This window comes from Neopsephotus bourkii, unplaced genomic scaffold (assembly GCF_033783945.1).
Source record: "Neopsephotus bourkii isolate Nb327-2 ecotype Australia unplaced genomic scaffold, CSIRO-AGI_Nbou_v1 NB_272, whole genome shotgun sequence".
NCBI lineage: Eukaryota > Metazoa > Chordata > Aves > Psittaciformes > Psittacidae > Neopsephotus > Neopsephotus bourkii.
The window spans coordinates 13,564,924-13,585,965 of record NW_026900781.1 but is presented as its reverse complement, the minus strand read 5'-3'; the positions used below and the strand labels follow the sequence as shown (position 1 = coordinate 13,585,965).

General features: G+C 36.7%; 1 protein-coding gene across 6 annotated transcripts in view; it reads left to right on the top strand.

Annotated features, from left to right (window-relative positions):
• The window catches only part of RELCH (RAB11 binding and LisH domain, coiled-coil and HEAT repeat containing), a 75,299-nt gene that overhangs the window by 30,375 nt on the left and 23,882 nt on the right, over positions 1 to 21,042 (top strand). For 5 of the 6 annotated variants that reach the window (XM_061346663.1, XM_061346664.1, XM_061346662.1 and 2 more), the window contains 5 exons: positions 2,631 to 2,706; positions 3,093 to 3,188; positions 11,209 to 11,321; positions 15,531 to 15,621; positions 20,367 to 20,438. In XM_061346663.1, coding sequence (XP_061202647.1) covers positions 2,631 to 2,706; positions 3,093 to 3,188; positions 11,209 to 11,321; positions 15,531 to 15,621; positions 20,367 to 20,438 — 448 coding nt within the window. Of the gene's footprint in view, positions 1 to 2,630; positions 2,707 to 3,092; positions 3,189 to 11,208; positions 11,322 to 15,530; positions 15,622 to 20,366; positions 20,439 to 21,042 lie in introns of those variants that run through there. The other variant, XM_061346667.1, reaches the window with a different exon arrangement.

Sequence of the window (21,042 nt, the reverse complement as noted above, 5' to 3'; positions counted from 1 at the left end):
TCACTTCAGAAATAAATTAATGCATGCATAGCTATTTTTGTACTGAGTTTTGGGCTTAACATGTTAGTGAAGGGTCAAAGGATACCCTACTTGATACAGTGTTTTATAGATAGATATCACTACATTTTCTTCCGGAATTATGCACTTGGTTTTTAACAATGTGGTCATTTTTTGTAGTAAGAGCTATCTAAGTATTTTGAGATCTGTGGGAAAAGTAGCATGTTAGAAGTGCTGCATATTTATATCAGTCCACAGGTGGTTATTTATAGAAGACAATTACTATAATTTATTCAGAAAGTATTGAGAGGCATTAAAAGCTAAGACTCTATCCTAAAAGGCAAGATTGTTGCTACTGTAGCTGGGGAGTGGATTCTTGGAAGAAATTTTGCCCAGATGGGAGGAGAGGATAGAAGAGCAAGTGTGCCTGCTTTGTGTGCCTGCGCTCAGAGCAGCTGCGTGTGCATGCCTGTGAATGAGGATGTGGCCATCATTGGAATAATGCCATCTAACAGATTGCAGTAGGAAGCACTAGCAGGAGTTTCAGTAGACCATACCACATGTATTTATTCAGCTCATCTAAGGTGTTTGGTGGTTTGCACCAGTAACAAGGTGTTTTCTGTATATAGTAGTCACTTCTACCTTTTTCAGTAAATGGAGTCTTTTGTCCTAGTGTTACACGGAAGAGTGTGCTTGGGTTTCATGTTCATCAAATTTTCTTACACTTTAAAATCTTCTCTAGTGGCATCTATTAGCCTTTGAAAAGTCTTTCCCCTGACTTGTTTGCAGGAGACCTGGATTTATCATAATTTCTGCCCAGTGTGTAGCCATCAAGGATTTTACTAGACTTCTCCAAGGAGAAGCTTTCTTGTTCTAACTATAGCAGCAATTGAATGGGATCCATCCTGCCCAGAGCTTGCTATTAATTAACCTCAAGGGAGACACAGCAACATATCGTCATAGTTTTCAGTCTCTGCAAAATGGGGATAGAACTTTGGCCTTGTGTAGGATGTAATTAAAATTTCAAATGGGGAAGGATCTGAGGTTCAGCAGAGCAAACACCAAGGTGAGAGAGCCCAGACAAAGGACTGGCTAATGCCTTGCCACTCTCTTAACATCAAGCTGCTGCTTTGCAACACTTGCTCATGTTCTCCCAATGTAAACCTAAAAGCTTTGAATAGAGACTGTAAATCTGTCAATCGAGAATACTGTTACAGAATAAGGTCTAGGACGTCTTTAAACAGAGGTCCTCTGCAACTTGTTACCATCTAAGTCGTTCAGTAACTTTTTAAAAGTGAACCCTAGCAAAAGACCAATCTGATTGGAATTAAACTCATTAAAATTTAAAACATGTTTTAAAACTCTGTATTGTCAAGAAAGAAACTTGATTGTAAGTAATAAATTCTTATTTGTCATATTTTGTAAATGGAGGACAAAAATTACTTTGTATGTATCTGTGTCCATGTGGATTCATTTAAACAGTTTTAAGAACATGGATTCTTTACCTGCCTTTTTTTTTCTAGAAAAGAGTGAATGATGATGTCTTTCTAATAAACAGTGTATTAGATACAAAAATGTATCCATATGCATAATTGCAAGGGTGTAGGATTTTGTGTGCTCACATGTACAAAATAGCATCTTTAAAAGTTGAAAGGTGCTAACCACTTTACACCTGAGAAATAGGAATTGCCTATTCCTGTGCTCTCAAACTCATAAAGTGTGATTAGAGGACTCAAGCAGTACATGATGATACAGGGTTAGATGCTTTCTGTGAATGTTTTGGAAGACATGTTGTTTTTCCTCTTCAAGCATAGTGGATGAGGCAGTGTTAGATTAGCATGTATATACAAGCCTCAGATAAGGCAGGAGGGAGTTGTCATTATTGGGAAGAATAGAATGCTACTGGTGCTGCTGCTTGCCTGTTTTATGTAATGGTCAATTCAGTAATCGCTTTTTGAGATACGTTTCTGCCAAGTTATCCTCCTGTGACAAGGTTGTTTTGAAACACCAGGTTTTTTATGTGTATGCTTTAAGGCTTTGAGTAGCTTGGCTGTGTTGGCTGGTGCTGTGCATGGCTGTGCAGCAGTATAGTTCTGTAGATACACATTGACATCAGGGATTTAGTTTTGAGGTTATCACTATACATTTGAATCCACCATTTATATCCCAGAGTGGCAGTTGAGCAATCACTATTTAATCCTGAGGCTTGTGAGTGACCGACTACTCAGATGCTTTTATGCAATGTTCAGAATTGGAGCATTAAGCAAGAATACGGTTTCTTGTGATTTCCGCCTGCCCCTTCTCTGTTTGCATAATTGTATACTTCCTCTTGTAGTGCTGAAGCTTCCTCTTCTTCATGCTTCAGTCCTATTTACATCTGTGAAGTGGTCCGAAAGATGTTACATTTTTTGGAACTGAAAGTAACTTCTTAATTAGGATACCCACTTCTTCCCTTGTTACAAACTAAACATCCTAAAAGTCAAAGATAATTTTTAAGAAAAAATTCTGTGGTGTGTTTCACTTAAAATGTTTTCTGAATGTCATTTAACCTAGCTGGTTAAACCAGAGTGAAAGGAGTTGTTCAATCACCTATCTGATTTATGATTTCCCCTCCCTTTTTGACAATATTTCAGGAAATTGTCACCAACTTTCCATCAAGCACTACTGTCGTTTTGTCGGATGTCAGCAGACAGTCGTTTGGGATCAGAGGTAAATTTCCCAGTTGACGTAAACTGGAAGATGCATTATTCTGCATGGCAGCAATAGTTAAGCAATAATTGCTTTGAAACAGGATCTTTTAACATAGATGGAGAGATTAGTCTATGTGCATGAAACTTAAGGATATGTTTTTAGATTTTAGATTAAACATGAAACCTAGTGATGTGTAAGTACTGGGAAGCTTTGAGTATGTATAAGTGGTTTCATGCTTTTGCCGGTACTGCCAGGTCAAACTTGTGGCTTAATGTGTGTAAAATAAGTATTTTCTTGTAAGTGATCAGCCTGCTGCAATTCCTATTACTCTTTTGAAATGTTATTTTTCCATTTGTGTGCTCCATTTAAAACAGCACAAACAAACAAACAACTTGGTTTTCTAGGTGTCTCGGATAGCAGACAGTGAAAAAAGTGTCATGCTAATGTTGGGACGGTGCCTGCCTCATATTGTTCCTAATGTGCTGCTTGCAAAGCGAGAGGTGAGGAACCCTGGAATTTTACTTATTGTTTTTACCCAGATGTTTTCTCATTCATTTTGAAGATCTTGTGTCTAATTTCATGAAGTCTGTTACTTGCAATCATATTCTTACTTTTGTGCATGCATCTCTGCTCCTAGAGAATGGTTTTACACCTCTGTCAGGTGAGTTCAGTAAATCTGCATGATATCCTAGTATTTCTTCCTTTGCTTAAGGCACCCATTAGCATTCAGCAAGCCTGTTACTGTAGGTCCATCTTTTTGTGGTTGCACAAGAGTTTTTGTTAGAGAACCATGGTTAATGTGTGTTACAAAGAGCAGAGGATATAAGTTTAAACATTAAATTTGGTTTTAATAAGGATAAATGTACAGGTTCTTCTGCAGCACTAGGTACTTTAGCAAAAAATTATTTTACCATCTGTTTCTAGAAGCCCATGTTCATCAAAAACACCCCTTCATAAGAAAATTAGCCATCTTGCTTACACGTTTTCCTTAAATTTAAAACAAAGCTAAGGAAAATTATGAAAATGTAATGTATATTCTGATGTAAATGGAGATGGTGCATTGCATAATCATTCATACTATGTACTGTAGGAAGGGAAGACTGACTGAAGATGGGGGAAAAAAAAGACTGGTTTTGTGTTGCTTTGTTGTCAGTATTGCACATTACCAACTGTGTAAAAATTAAAAATTAGAAAATGTATCAATCAAAACTTCAGCAGCCTCATAGTTGACACTGAAAGAAAAGGTTTGAAGTGGCATAGCTTGTTGAGTAAGTTGCAGTCCTTGTTGAGGGGACCTACAGTATGGTAGACTTAGTAGTGTGTTTTGCATAAATTCATTTGAAGGCTTTGAAAAATCCTCAAGAAATTTGTACTGATCCAATAATTTAAAATTTTATAGCATCCAAGTAATTATCAGCAGTTGTTATGATGAGTTTGACATGTACCACATTTTGAAAACCTCAAACTTTATAAAAAGGTGGAATTTTTCTGAGGGGCTGTGAGTATGAACTGGGTGCTCTGGAAGTGATTCTGTTAATAGTCTCTCAGAATAATTCTGTAAATGTTCCTGGATCAGTGCTTAATTTCTGTTTTATTATTTTCCCTCTGCTTGGCAGGATGTGGTATTTTGGCTTCTTTTTAAAGCTTGTAGCATAATATATATAATGCATTTAGTATTTTTGTGACCTTTTAGGCTGCCAAAAATATTTCCTACTTAATTTATTTTACAGTTGAAGCTACGTTTGATTACACGTATTTTTGCCTTAAATGAATCATCTGTTTCAGTTTGACTGAAAAAAATACAAGTGAGAATTGTGTAACTGGATTTCATGGGATGCTTTTAATGTTTTGAGAGTTGAAATTTGCTTTAAAAATAACTTTCTTGGTTACCCATCCTTTGCTATAACTATTGTAATGTTCTTTCAGATGTAGTTGTGGAATTTGAAGGAAAACTGGGGTAAACCATCTGTTAATATTTATTAATATCCTTATTACAAAAGTTAGCCTAAGAGCTTGTCTCTTCCAAAACCAACCTTATCGTGAAAGAGTCTTGGCACAATTTTACAGAGAAGTTATGTAAAAATACAACAAACTATCACTGATTTGAGAAAGATACCTAACAGGTTCACTTGGTAATGCAAAGTGATTGCCCATCTGCTCTGAAAAGATACAGTGGTAGTATTTAAGATTGTACACTGTCAGTCTTAGACATGAGAATTAAACACGATTTTGTGATGACTCCATAAAGTACTATATTTGTTCTCTAAGTATTCATTGTGTTGAAATTAGTTGCAAAATCTTAAGCTGAAAACTATACTTATGCTATACATTTTCAATTTGGAGAAACTAGAGGTTGACGCTCACTCAGCAGGTATTGTCCTTTACCAGAGATTCAGAAGCCCTTTCAGCAATGCTTTTAACCTGCTTAAGGTTACTAACAGAATGCCTGATTTGGTGATAAGTGGTCTGGTAAACATTACAGATGATACCTGAGTGATTCGGTTAGTGTCAGAATTACTTACGCATCTCTGAAATTCTAAGTTATTTTTATGTATTGCTACAGCTTTAATTGTACTCCAGTGTCTGTAGTTTAGGTTCCAATGGAAGATAACAAAGAAGGAAAACCACAGTATTGAATAGGGTAGCTGAGGAGATCATTTTAGTAGTTCCTGGCAGAGCAGTTCAATAGGGTCAAATCAATAATGCCTAATATAGGATAATTGCCTGAAAGCAATTTGTAGTCATTAAAATTCCAGTTATCAACATATAAATAGAATTTTGTTTTTATCTAAGTGTCTAGATTATCCTAACTGCTTGAGAACATGTCTGTCAATGTTTAGATTGGTATGTGAATATACTCGCAAACAAAGGAGATACTGCAAGCCAAACAGTAACTGGAATGAACAGTAAGAAAACGCTAAAAACTTATTTTGACTCTTCAAAAAAAAAAACAAAACAAAAAACAACTAACACCCATTTGGCTGCATGTGCAGTCTGTGATAATAACACTTCCTCCATATGAGCAGCTTGATCATAGAGTTTCATCTGCATTGGAATCTGGATCCTCATTTGTGTTTTTACCACTTAAAACACATTTAAGATTAAAAAAAATAAAATCAGCCACCCTCAAGATGTAGACCATAAAATCATTCCTTTAAAATTAAACTGTAATTAGAGGAAAGCAGTCTTTTTAAAATTTTAGCAATACTGATTTCTCACCCTGTATAAGATGCATAAAATTAATCTCTTTTTTGGCAGGTAACAAAGTATAATGTTTGTATGTACAACTTCCACACTCTGCAGTATGTAGTCTTTTAGCAGAGTTTGGGCTAGAGTAAACTTGCTGCTTTAGTATCAAGTTTTTGTTACTCTTTATCTAGAAACACTTTTCCTTGCCTTTCATCCCACCTTTTATTCCAGATTTAGTTTCTGTAACTTTCATTTGTGTTATGCAGACTTAGCAAAATCACAGCAGTAATGGTTTACTAAATTACACCACTGATTTATATATATATATATATACACTGAGAAACTGTAACTTACATAGAGCTCAAAATGTCAAGATTAGAGGTTTGCTTTTATTTCTGTTTAAAGTTGAAGCAAAGAATGCTGAATCTACAAACTCTGAATGGGTGATATTGACAGCAAGCAATGCTGTAGATTTAAACTTGTTCACTTTAACTTGCAGTATTTACACATAGACATCACTGAGGCGCTTTTATTCTCTGACATTTTTCATAGGTAGCTATTTCTTAAAGCATGGTACAGCTGAATATCTATCTTACTGAAGATTTTCATCTCGGTCTTACACTTTTAAAGCCGTAAAATACTGGCTTTGTTAAAAAATGTAGAAGAATGCTGCATCAGAGCTTGGCAGTGGCTGTTTCCAGTGGCTTTGTCAAGCAGATGTCATTCTGGTTGTATATGGATAAAGGTATACAAATTTGAGTTTCTGGGCATGAAAATTGTCCTCCATCAGTATCTTCTAAATGACTGTTTCTATTTCACAGAATAGGAGAAAATGGAAAAACTTAAATGAACAGTTAAAATACTTTGTGTTGCTCTGTAAAGCTTAGATTGTGGTAGTCTTCTACAGATTGTGTTTCCGAAAACAGGGATAGTGTTGATCACAGCAGGTTTGCTGGTTCTCTTTCTCATGTAATTGGGGTGTTGGTTTTGGCTCAGGGGGCTATTTTTTGGGGGGGGGGGGGGTAGAGGTGCCCCAGGCACACGAAACACAGACATAACCATTTTTTTAACTTAGGTCCTTTAGTTCCTTTCTCTGGATGTGAGGGGCTAATGTAATTTCCTTAGAATGAAATGGCTTAACCTCATAGAGTATCCTTTCCATTTCTAGTCTGAAAGCTGACTTTGACACCATGTCTTTAAATATAACATGATTCATAGATGCAAGGAGTTTAATGCTTAAATTGTGTTGCCAATCATTACTAGTTTTATCACAGTGGTGTTATAGGCAGTTTCCCAAATAAACAGTAGATACAAACAAAGAAGTACGGGTTTTTTTTCCGCACCAATATCTACATTGATTCTTATGTAAAATCACCCCTTTGGGGATCAATGAAAGGCTTAATTTGGATCCTGGAATAGTAGGCTGATATTGTGAAATTAATGTAATTAGAGTTGTAATCTTAATAATATTGGTTAGCACGAAGTTCTGAGTCATGTTAATCTTACAGTTAAATACTTTTTCATTTTAGGATTAAAAGGATGAATTCTAAACTTACATTCTTGCACAAGATACTCCATATCAGTAATGTGTTAATATCTGCAGCCATTTCAGTTGCTACAGATTATTTATGTTATTTACTTGTCAGAAGCTCTGTTACTGAATAATTTTTACATGGAGAACATTAAAACGGGATGCATTTGCAAAATCAGTCATAACTGTGTCCTAGTTTATATATTAAATTGTCACCCGTTTGCCATATTTGAGATAAAGATTACTATTTGAAGTAATGATAATGCTGACTATCTTAAGCTATTGAAGTAACCATTACAAAGCCACCTTTTGACCATAATGAATAGCTGCTCCATATGCCCATGTGCTGCCTTTATTGAGAACTTGAATCAGCTCAAATAATGAATCCTTTTCAAAGGTAACAGAACATGGTTTAAGTTAGAGAGAAGTTGTTCAAAATTACTATGGTGGAAAAAATATTTTCTCTTTGGAGAGACATAGGTGGACATTTCCACAATAGTAGAACAAATGGGCCATTTAAGTTCTGTGCAATACATTAGATCAGCTTCGTAGTATAAGTTTTCCGAGGGAAGTGGTAGTATTACCATCCCTGGAAGTGTTCAAAAACCATGTAGATGAGGCTTCCAGTGATACGGTTTAGTGGTGGAATTCACAGTCCTGGGGTAATGGTTGGACTTGATGATCTTAAAGGTCTTTTCCGGCCTAGTTGATGCTATGATTGTCCATTGCTCACCTCTATGTAGCTTATGTCACAGTATAAACTGATTTCTTCTCCCAGTTCTGCATCTGGGTAGCTCACAGATATAAACTAACTTGCCTTTTCAGTGGCAGAGGTGAGACCTCTGACACACAGTGCTTTATTTCATCAAGTTGCAAATGCTAACGAGGTTACAGTGGCAGTCTGCTTGGCATCAAATGGGAAAACAGTGTTGCAGTTCTGAAAGTCACTCCTCCTGGTACTGTCCCCTAACATCAGCATGAACTAATAAGTTTTCCTAGGTAAGAAACAAAAGGGGAAGAGTGGTACTTGGGGATGAACAGAACATTTAGGAAGGATTAAAATTAAATGGAGGATTGTTGGCTTTTTTAAAACTTAACGTTCTTGCTTTACGATTGTCAGCACGAGTGGTATTCCTTCCCAAGGAAGGCAGTGTTTCAAATATCACTGGAAGTTCTCTTCCTGATTATTAACAATTACATACAGTCTCCATAACAATGTTATTTACTTTCCTCTTGAATTTAAATAGCCAAATGCTAATATTATTGTGTCTTATTGGAAAATTACCACTTCCTACAGCACTTTTCTGCTGGTTTTGAGAATTGAAAAAAATCTGAGACTTACTGAACAAGTTACATCTAAGGCATGGTAAGAGGAAAGAATGAGCTCAAACCTGCCTATAGGGTTTTGTTTTTTTTTTCTTAATAATCCTGAACATCCCAAGAAAAGTCTGTCCACTTACACCTTTGAGAGACTTAACTTGACCTGTTTTCTCCATCTGTGAGAGCAGTATAATTGTTCTTGTCCCACAGAAAGTCCCTTTTCCCTCCACTTTTACCTTCCTGTTCATTAAGTCTATAGGCAGTGCATAAAACACTGTTCAAGACTTCTCACTGTTTCTCCACTCCCCTTAATAGAAGGAACTGTAGAAGCACTGATGCAGCGATGCAGAGAACATTCACTGCTCCCATAGTATGCATGAAAGAATGTGACCAATGGACAAGAAAATACAGCTAATTTCATCAGCTATAATAACCAGCTTTCTGCAAGGTAAAGAACCAGCCTTGTATATGCCCCGTCAACTGTGTTAGGTTATTCATTAGCCTTTCACACACAAGGCAGTAGTATTGAGGTGAATATTCAGAGGTGTTTTCCTTTCATTAAGACTCAGCTGGGAAAAGACAACTTGAACTTCCTTCAATTTGAAAGGCACTGTTTCAAAAATCTAGTAGTGATTCTGAGTAAGCTGTTATGATTTCTGAGTAGGTACTCAAACTTACTGGGAAAATGAAGTCAGTGTGATGGTTTCAACAGATGAAACAAAAAACCCAGACCATAAAAAATAGACATGTCCAATTTCATGGGGTAATTCTTTTTTATTTTAAACTCTTTGTAAGAATAGTTGCAGGAGCAGTTGGATAATGCAAACTTAGTGGAGATTTCAGAAAGATAGATCTCAAAATACTGAGAAATAGATAAGTCCAAACTCTTGAAATGTATTGATTATTTTTCCTTCTGTACTTTCAGATTTTTTAAGTGGTAGTTAGGGTATTTCCACATTCATTCCTCCATCTCATCATAAATTCCCTAACCTGTATCATAATTTGGTTAAATGTTGCCAAGATATCTCCCAGAATGTTAAAATGCACATTAGGATGTACAGGGGAGAAAAATAGTGTGCTGAATAGAATCCTTGTAAAATGAAAACAAAAGCTTACCAGGAGTTGGCTAGCTTAGTACTGCTCTAAAATAAAGTGTTGTTCTATATTTAAAATAAACAGCACTTGCTGTTTAGGAAATTACAGGTTGAGCAGTGAGGGTGTCTTTAATGCTGTTTCCACACGTCCGCCTCGTTTCGTAGGCTTACTGTCAAGAACATTATGAATAGGTCACTTTGAATACCTGCAAGAAGAAATTGTCCCCTCCCTGCAAAGTTATTACAAATAATTACAGGTTTTCCCAGGTTTCATATGATCTTTCCTAGTAACTTAAGGGGTGTTTCCCACTTTCATCTACGTGATTGTCACGGCTTAAATTTTCAAATTCACAAAAAGCTTGCCACATGTGCAGGTGGAAGAGGAAGTCTCCAAATTACTTGCCCATGTTTTGTTTGCAGACACCTAGATTTGTCTTGTTTTTTCCTCCTGACCTCCCAGTGTGATGTTTCTGCCCCTAAAATATTTAACTGAATTTGGAAACTACATGATTTCTAAGAAAAGGCTCACTACAAAAAAGTTGAGGAAAGGGACTTCCAGTTAATGTTCCAGAAACATGTGTTTCTTCTGGGAATGAATACCATGACCTTTGAATGCGTGTTTTGAAAGGAGAGGAGGTCTCCATCATTGTGAACAGCCTTGTATTTTCTTTCCGTTAATGTTTTACATAGTAGTTTCTTGGTAGTTTGTTCCTTAAGGGAATTGAATTGCTCTAAATAAAAAATAATAAAAAAAAAAAAGTTTCAGCTTCAGATATTGCTGCTTCATTTTTAAAAAAACAAACACCAGAAAAACCCCCACAAACCCAACAACAGCAGACCTTTAAAAGAAAAAAAACACATTGTTCTCAGTCAACATACAATAGAGGCTATCTAATGCCACCTTTACCAATGTATGTTTCTCAGTGCTTATTCAAACTTGTGCACAAAACTGTGTACATGCTTAATTAGAAATTTTAATCTTTAACTCCATGCTATCACAAGTAGCTTTTTCCATAGGAACTTTATTCCATAGATACATGTGAAGCTTGCTTTAGTTCAGTAAGTAGTGAAGACAATTTAAACCATGATTATTCTCTAATTCTGGTTACAGGTGACCTGCATTTGGTAATTGTAATCTTTGCAGAGCTTTTTCTTTTATGTGCTGGTTCTCCCCTTGTCTTTCCTAGCAGGAAAATAATCCTAACTTTTGTAGACCTTCACTTTTTTCAGGTCACTTAATAAGAGATCAAGACTCTAAAAACATCTTCTCTTAATGTTTTGATACTATGTGTCTAGATTTATCTTCTTAGTTTCTTTTGCCATTAATGAATATATCCCCAAAGCGTTTTTACTTTGTTTGGTTTTCCCCTACCCACAATTTTTTAGGAATTGATCCCACTCATACTGTGTACAGCCTGCCTCCATCCTGAACCCAAAGAGAGAGATCAGCTTCTACACATACTGTTCAATTTGATCAAACGACCAGATGATGAGCAAAGGTGTGTTTGCGTTTGTGTGTTGCGGGATAAGAAGGAACTTGTTTTTCTCTGTCAAAGGAGCAGAACTAATAGGAACTGGATATTATCAGATGATTTTAACCAAGTTTCACTTAAACTGATATTTTGTTGGTATAGTGTTGACAAATTTATGTGGACTTCAGGGCTTTCCATTTCTATGACCTGTACTTTCTAGTTACTGAAATGTAAGAATGCTCTTGCTAAGCTGCAGCGTAACATTTCAGTTCCTTTTTTGTTTAAACTAAAATGCTTTGTTAAAATGAGCTTTAAGGTCATAATTTTTAGCAATGGTTGATACAGAAATCAAAACAGCTTCTCTTAACTATGATATTCAGTTGGGGAAAATAGCATGAGAAAGTAGTATTCTTTCTTCTTATGGTCACTGCTATGCTGGCAATAAAAAATCAGAAGACTGAAGCAGTGGTTTAGTTCTGACAAGCGTTAAGAGCTTTGTTTTGTTTTGGTTAAGACTTTGAAACAAAGTATACTTTTTGTTTTATAAATTTAGTTCTTCCTTAGTACTCAGGAAATCTAACATCTTTGTACTGACTTGATAAGAGTATCCTTAAGGTTGAAAGACAGTACCCTAGCTGGTATGTTTCCTTCTCTAACTATGGAAGGATTTTTTCATATTTGATCTAAGGGTCTTCCATTATTTTCATTAGAAGTGTTTTGTAAGCATCTCTATCTATTGTTGCTCTATTCTGTCTTCAGACAAAACAACCATTATGGAATAGGTTGAAAGCATTTCTTTTGAAGATTTTCTGAAGTGTTCTGGTGTCATTCTGTTGTATCTACATCCATCAATCGTGTTCCCATTGTAAAGTTTAGAGATGAGGTACAATTGAAAGACATGGCTCTGGAGACAAAAAAATGCATAAACAGAGCTTGTTAGCACAGTGGCACCATGTATACTGGAATTACAGAAAGATACAGCCCTCATTCTACTTCATACTCATTAGAAATCTGCTTCTGAAGCATCTACTATTATCTAAAATGTTTTAAATGTCCCATGCGCATTGAGAAGCTACAATTACTTTGTGGTTGAGGGGAGGAGGAAATTAGATCTCTCCTTGTAGCTTCTTGTAGTTAATTTGTCACAGTGTTGGTGGCCTCTCAAGTAGTTTTCATATGCCTGTTTAGCTGCAGTTAAGTGTGTCTTTTCCAGCAGCTAATGAAGGAGAAAAACCAAGCTTGTTTTTCCTTGAAATTTCCTTCTTCTTGCTTTGTTGTGATGTAGGCTTATATCTAAAAATAACTCATTGTCATCAGAAATTTGAGAAGAATATTCTGCCGTAATCTCTGTGTTAGGAGATTATGCAGGACGAACATTTACACACATAAAAATCAAAATGTATTTTAAAGGTGACATAACACCTAACTGAAGAATAAATAAAATTCCATGAAGTAAAATGGATCTTGAATACAAAGTTAGACAAAAAATATTTATTCAGAATTTCAGTTGTGGTCTTTTTATATATTTGCACAAAGTCTATTGTGCGTGGTTGCTTTTTATCTAAATAAGTTTAAATAATATTTTAGCAGCCTTGCGTGATACGAAGTAAGCAAAGACATTCAGCTTCAGTCACCAGAATAATGGTATTAATTATTGCATATGTTATTTGTTTATGTTCTGCTATACTGTACAGGCCTACATTATACATTAAAGTAGCAGTGGATAACAGGTTGACTTTTTTAATTTGTTAAATGCGAGAGACTGAAGTATGACATTGCAATTCTAATAATGAACCTATTAAAGTAAGTATTTTACTTTAAATATATAACTTTGCAAACTATGTGAACAATTATGTGGAAAGCCTGTATTATAATTCTTGCCCGTGAGAGGCTTTTTGATGCATGCAGATACAGCAAAGGAACAAATACATGTTAGCTTTACTTAAACATCTTTTGGAACAATTATATTGGGTTTGGACACTAAGGAGCTATGAAAAAGTCCAATTAATGTTAAAGTCTTTTGGACAAGGTTAAAATGTAGTTCAATTTGTTGAATAATCTTCAACATTTCCAAGTAATGTACCCTGAAGCAGCACTCTTGCTGAAAAGAAGCTAAAACATGTTCAGCTTAGTGTATCTAGTATGAGTTTTCAGCAGTCGTATGATGTCTCCTCCTTTAGAACACTCGTAACTTGCTGACTTAAGGAAAACTCTCGTGAGTTCTTAATTTAATCTTTAGGGGTAGCAGAAGAATCTTGAACTGTGTAATGTAAGATCTGAGTTGCCTGCAGTTAATTTCTAAAACCTCTAGAGTTTAGGAGTGTTAAATTATATCTGTTCTGCTGTAACTTCTGCCTTATTCCTGTAGTCTGATTCTTGATTCTGCTTCAGTTTCTGTAGTGATGAAGCAAACTATTCTGCTAAATCATAGGGATTTACTTTATGTTCTTGCCTAGGTGATCATAAGTGCATATCCTGGTGAGAGCTGTTTGAGAAAAGCATTCCTAGCATCTTGTTAACAAACGGGGTCATTACGGCAATAAAGACAAAAATATTTTTCCCTTGTCCAGCCTAGACTGCAGTTTTTGCAATAGCTTAGCATTAATGTGTTTTGCTTCAATGACCTGTGCTGAGATCCTTACAACCTTCCCTTCCTCTGAAATACCAGCTGTTGCCATATACTTTCAAGATGGTTACAGATGCCCAGTTCTGCGATTAGGTGCAGGGTGTAGAATCAAAGGCAGGCATTTGGATAACTATTTTGTTTGTTGTAGAACTTGAAATTACCACAAGCTTTTGTCTCCATACTGCTATCATGCATCAGCTGTTGATTTCTTGAGTCATATCTAATCACTGCATTCTTGTTTCCCCCAACCTTTTTACCTTGATCAAAGGTCTAGTTCTTTGCATGTGGTGGAGAGGTGGGGGGTAAGCAACAAACACAACACCAAAGAGTTTGCTCTGACTGTTTGCTTAAAGAATGCTGGAAAAAAATAAATCTGTTTTTAATTGACTGTTGCTCTTTGAAAAGATTCTGAAAGTGTTTGTTGTTGTTTTTTTTTTTTTTTATGGGTATTATGTAACTATCTAACAAATAACCAGCAGAACCTCTGCCTTTCAACCTTAAGAGCACACTACAGTAAATATTTAGGCGCTTAGACATGACACGAAACCAGATGCAAATCCCACCTTACTTTCTACAAAGGAATAAAGAACAAGTTCTCAGTGGTGTCCTAGTCTTACTGTGGAGGTGATAAAATGAGTGTCTTATGTCCATGTGTTATTGTTTGGAACTGGCTATTTAAGTATTTGTGTACACACTGAAAGTAAATAGAACCTGGTGCATTGCATGCAAAGTGGAGATCATTCCAATCCCATTAACAGGAGAAGTAGAAGTAAAAACTTAAGTAATTAAGTTAAAATACCACAAATTACAGTTAAGTACAATTTTATTGAAAAAATAAAAAAATGGTGCCTGTGAAATAAATGGAACAACAGTGATTTCTTGCAAACTTTGAGGAAAGTTAAAAAATGCAAGAATACAAATACAGATAACTTGTGTGACTGTAGATACTACTGACTGATTAATTTCTTCCTCTTCATAATGGGCTTCAGAAGGTTTCTGGTGAGAATGGAGTTCAGTATTTGGGGAGAAGTGACAGTAACTTACATGTTAGAATGTTGTAAAACCATGTCATAAAAGAATTTCCTTGTTTTGAACACTTTATTAAATCTCACAAATGCTTCTAAATAAAAGCAGTATGTGTACTTGACTAAAATACTGATAGTATGGTAGTATTAAGTAATTTAGATCCTTTTACTTCATGATGAATCATAATGTTCAGTAATGAAAATTAAATGATAGATTTAGTTAGTTTCCCATTCTCAGACATGAGGAAATCAGATTTCCAAATCTGAGCTTCTCAGGGTCTGGTTCATGGAGTTTGGCATCTCAAGTTTCTGGAAAAGGAATATTAAGTAGAAAGCAAGATAAAATCGTAGAATAGTTGGGTTGGAAGGGATCTTGATCATCTAGTCCGACCCCCCCTGCAATGAGCAGGGACAGTCATGGCTTTTAGTTTAAGATTTAGCCTTTAAGTCAGTGTGTATGGTGTGAAATTTTGACTGTAGATCATTACCTGTTGCCTGACAGCATCTACTTTTCCTAGCTTAAAGAATATATTCTATATTATAGAACTTCATGAACAGATTTAAGCTTTAAATTTATTTTTTCAGACAGATGATACTGACTGGGTGCGTGGCATTTGCCCGACATGTTGGACCAACACGTGTAGAAGCTGAGCTTTTACCACAGTGTTGGGAACAGGTAACTGATTATTTTGTGCTTTACACTAGAAATTTAGTTATAAAAGTTGAGTTTTACCTGTTGAGTGTGGCTTGTTTTGGTTTTCAACAAATGGCAGTTCAAAGTATTCTACAGAAAGTTATTTGGATGTTATTTCTCCTTATTATACATATGCTTTTATATAACATGAAAATGAACTCAAAAGCAGAAAATTTGTCGAAGACTATATGAAGATTCTAGTTACCTGCATATGTTTGTTGTATTGAAATGTAGATACACACATGTTCATCATTGTTGCCTAACCTGTTGCCAGGTAGGTGCCTTTATAGTTTGTACTGTCATTTCCAGACTGTTAAAAATCCATTTTCATGTAAAGATTTCACTTGATGATTTTTATATTGTATTAAGTCCCTGGAGCACTGTCCACATTTCAGCTAAATTCTTACACAGAAAATTAAAGATCAAAGTAGTCAGAAATAGGTCCCCTGTAGATGGGCATGATTTTACACCTGTAAGATCAGAATGAAGTTTACATGTGACTTCTAGAGCCACAGTGATGTTTTTCACAGGTATTCTAAGTTAATAGGAATAACTAACCAACCAAACTGAAATGTTCTTGCTACTCTTTCATCTGAGGCATAAGAAAATAACAACATGAGTTCAGGTGAAAATGCATGGTATTTTCCTAGCATAAGAAAGAAAAGGGAGTTCATCATTGCCTAAAACACAGTGAATATGACAGAGTGATAAGTTTTTGCTTTGATGGTACAGTCTTTCTGGCCTAATAATTCTCTACTGTTTCTTGCATAACACAGCCATCTGTGTTTCTCAATAAAGTCCAAGCTTAAATAGTATTAATGCTTTCTGACAATAGAAATACTTAGTATGTGCAGCATTTGTGCTTATGTGTGTGCCTGGTGTATCTGTAGATTAAAAGAAGTCCTCACGTCAATAGCAGTTGAACACAAAATAATCACATTTTTTTCTTAGACCTTCTCGAGAAATTTGAGCAGTGCTTAAAAAAGAACAGAACAGTCTCACCTCAGTAAAAGCATACCTTCACCATACCAGTTTCTTGCTAATTGATGCAAAAGAGAAGCAAGTCCAACTGTAACAATAGAGTATATCAGGCTGCCAAGCCATATGTCACCATTCATTTATTTAATGCAGTTTGCCAGACTTTGTTTGCAGTACTGAAAACAGGCCATTATTTTATCCATCAAAATACCAGCTGAATCAATCTCATTGTCATAAGACTGAGTTCGTAGAAGGAACTCAGATACCCGTAATTTTCTACCTTTTCTGAGTAGATGCCTTAATCATGAAAGCGTTCATGCAGTTAGTTTCCAATCAAAATCTTTGTACAGATGCAAAGATCTGGACCCTCAGAAGATTGAGCATTTTCATCCACACGGTCTGGAATTTGGAGTTATCGGCTAGTCTTTGTAATCTTTTTACCTGCTCTTTGCAGGTGAAATTTGGTAGCTGACTCATCCGAGTTTAGATCAAGGCTCTATGAATGCTGAAAGTTCCCTCAGAACTAGTGACCAGTTAATTGGCTTCCAAGATTGTACTACTGCTTCTTAAAGACAAAAGGAAGAGAAATTGTAATAAACATTAGTTCTGTTTAGGTTTCCAAAGGCTAATAATCTTCCCTAAACACAAGCCTTGAAGAAACTTGAGTCTTGACACTCCAGCATGTTAGTGTGTCTTCACAGTATCAGGGGTGTTATTTATACTCTCTTGCCAGTCCACCTGAACCAGTTAAAACAGGTCTTCGCTCTTTCTGTCAGGAAAGCAAAGCACCAAAAGGCAAAGTGTGTCTCTGTTACCAGTAGGGAATTTGCATTTGGGAAGATGGCACATAAGGCAAAGATGCTACAGGTGTTAAAGCAGCCTGTTGTGCACCTTTAATATTTCTCATCTATGAAATCTCCATTCTTCCAAAAAAGGTATAGCAGGTGTTTACTGATGAATGGAAAACCATGATAGACATGCTCAAAGACTGTTCTCCAATGCCTGAGACTTCAGTTCAGTCCTGGGGCTTATGATTTTTGTCTTTTAAGTCTCTTTCAAATTATTTTTGCCACATTTTGCTCCTGAGATTTCAGTGATTCCAGATCAGAACAGTGAGAAAGTTGAAGGCATTAATACTACATCAGTGGTCAGGTAAAACTCACTGCTTATTGTGCTGTGGAAATAAAGTCAAGACAAGAAGTTGTCCAAAGTTGTTTTGTTACTCTATCTTCACCTACAGTTTTTCTTAAGCCAGTGGAATTGAGCAAATCAGAGAATGGCTGAGGTTGAAAGAGACCTTTGAATATCTTGCTGTCCAAGTCAACTTAAAACGGTCAACTAGAGCAGGTTGCTCAAGACCAGTCTGGTTTTGAGTATGTCCAAAGGTGAAAGCTCCGTAAGATCTGTGGACAACATGTTCCATTTGGCCAGCCTCCCAGTAAAATAGGAGTTCTTGTATTTCATTTCCTCTCGTCCTTTCTTTGGGCGCCTCTGTGTTCTTCACCTCTCTGCAGATAGGTACAGGTGTTAATTTTATACATATAAATAAGATCTCTTTTGAGTTCTCTTTTCTCAAGACCAAACAACCCTAGCTCTCTCAGCCAATCCCCATATGTCATATATCCTGTCTCTTAATCATCTTCATGTCTGTCTGCTGGACTTGCACTAAAATGTGTTTTTGTAGCTGGGAAATCCGGAACTGTACACAGCACTCCAGATGTGGTCCACCAGTGCTGAGTAAAGCGGGATAATCACTTTGCTTACCTGCTGGTGATGTTTATCTTGGTGCTGTCCATTGTTCTTCCCTGCTGCAAGGAGTGCATTGCTGACTCTGCTTAGTATCTGTCAGGCCCTCCATGTCTTTCTCTCCTAAGCTGCTTTCCAGCTGCTTTCCAGACTTTCCTCCAGTCTGTTTTGGTGCACGGAAATTTTTTTTCTGTTGAGGTTCAGGACTGTGCATTTCCCTTTCTTGAACTTCATAAGGGTCCTGACTGCCCATTTCTTCAGCCTGTTGAGGTGCCTCTGAATGGTAGTACACCTCTCTGGGCATATTATTCACTTCTTCCGGTTTTGTCAGTGGCATACCTGTTGAGGTGCATTCTATTTTGTCATCCAGGTCATTAATAAAGATGTTACACATCTTTGTTGTTGGCTTCAGAATCAACCCTTGGGGTGCACCACTGGGGACTGGCCCCCACCTGCAACTGTTTGTGATCATTTCAGCCAGTTTTCTGTCTCCCTCGCTGTCCTTACCTAGTCCAGACCTCATCAATCTGCAAATGAGGATGTTATGGGAAATGGTATCAAGTCTTGCTGAGGTCAGCATAAAAATATTCGCTCCTCACAGTTTGTTCACTGAGCCACTCATCTTGGCAGGCTGTCAGGTTGGTCATGCATGGTTTTTCCTAGATAAATTCATGCTATTCCCAACCACCTTCTTGTCCTTTGTATGTTTGAAAATGCTTTCCAGGATTAAATGCTCCAGCACCTTTCTAGCAACTAATGGCCATAGACTGGACTGTGTTTCTCTGAATCCTGTCTTGCCCTTCCTGAAGATAGCAGTGATGTTTGCTTTCTTCCAGTCCTCAGGAACCTCCCTCATTGCCACAGCATTTTGTTGAGTGGTCTTGCAGTGGCATCAGCCAGCTTGCTCAGCACTTAGGGTTGCATCTCCAGCATGGCCCACAGATCAGTGTACGTCCAATTTGTTTAAATTTTTCCTAATCTGATAGTTCTTTGCCAAAGTAAGCCTTCCTTGCTCCAGACTTTCACGTGTTTTAGGGATCTTGGACTACTGAAGACAAGTCTTCCCAGTAAAGGCTGAGACAAAGAAGGTAGTGAGCACCTTTGTTTTTTCTGTGTTAAGATGGTTGCCTAATCAAGGCTATGCACTGCATAGCAAGAGAGAGAAGTAATCTCACAACATGCATATCCTATTTTATCTGACAGGATCAAACTATTCGCATTTCCCTCTCACCATTTTAAACTTTGTTTTTGTTTTGTTGTTACGGAATATATTGAAACATGTCACATGTTTCATTGCACAGCCATTATGCTGCCCGTTAAACCTAACTCCATGGGGATGCAAACTTGGTTCCGAAGTGTCAATATTAAATTTGTAAGACAGAGTTTTCAAAAAACTTTTGAGTGGAAAGGGGAGGTAGCATGGGATCAAGAGGTTCTTGGGAATAGGAGCTGTTTTCAGTTACATTTTAGAGGTGTGACACATTTATGCTAGAATTGTGGGCAGAACCTCAATAGCGTGCAAGTACTTCTTGGCTTAGTATGTGGGTCATATTTTGACCTCAGTTGCACAAGACGGAGGCAGCTACACTGCACTGCTTGGCTTAGAACACTAGAGGGCACTTGTGTGATTCTTGGAGGAGTGATGGTCCTGAAGGGCTACAGAAACAAAATACTGAGTGACATGCTAGCTCAGAAGTTATGCATATTCTTTAAAGCAAAGCAGCCCATATGCTGCTTTCCACCATTCTTTTTACTGCGTATACATCCATGCTTCTCTGATTCTTCTCTTACTAGGAACTCTCTTTTATAGGACAAGACAAAGTCTTGCCTTTATGCCTCAATGCAACAATTTGAGACTGCTTAGTACCCATATACAACTTTTACAGGCATAGTCAGGGTTTATCAAAAAGGTGCAGACATATTTCTCTGTTGCAGTTCATTCTAACCACATTTTAAATGCTGGTTACTGCAAAGCAAATAACCATTCTGTTTCTCTTTACCAGATCAACCACAAATACCCAGAGAGACGGCTACTGGTAGCAGAATCCTGTGGAGCTCTAGCACCTTACCTACCAGTAAGTATCGATACTGCCTATACATACTTTGCTAGTGAAAGCAAGGTGATGTTGTGTGATGAAAACTTCCTTTATAATTTTAAATATTTCCAAGTGTGTATGTTATGCATAGGCAGTCAGTCTTCTACTTTATATCTCACATGTGAGATTCAGTAAATCACACTGAGGCAGTGGCTCACTGTAAAGGAATACAGGTCAATCTAGCTATAAAATGTCTTTTAAAACAGGATGTTCTGAAAAAAATCATCTTTGTTTCAGTGAAAATTAAAGATAGTTAGGACAAATAGGGGAAATAATCTAAAAAAAAAATTGGCATTCAATAGCAGAGTTCTTCAGACAGTGTGGAATGTTCCATGAGTACTTCTGTCAGTCAGAAACACCAGCAAAATTAAGTCAGTGGTGAGATGGAAGCTTCAGAGAAAGGGGAAAATAAAATACATTTTTAAAAAACCCAGGCACGTCTCCAATTTAGCAGTGCAGTGATTAAAGATTCTGTTTTAAGTCTAGGCCTATAGTAGTTTTTTGCTCCTAGTTACTTTTGGTTCCGTATGAATGAAAGGACCTGAGTTCTGTGCTTAGTAGGACAAAAGGCTTTCTAATGAGG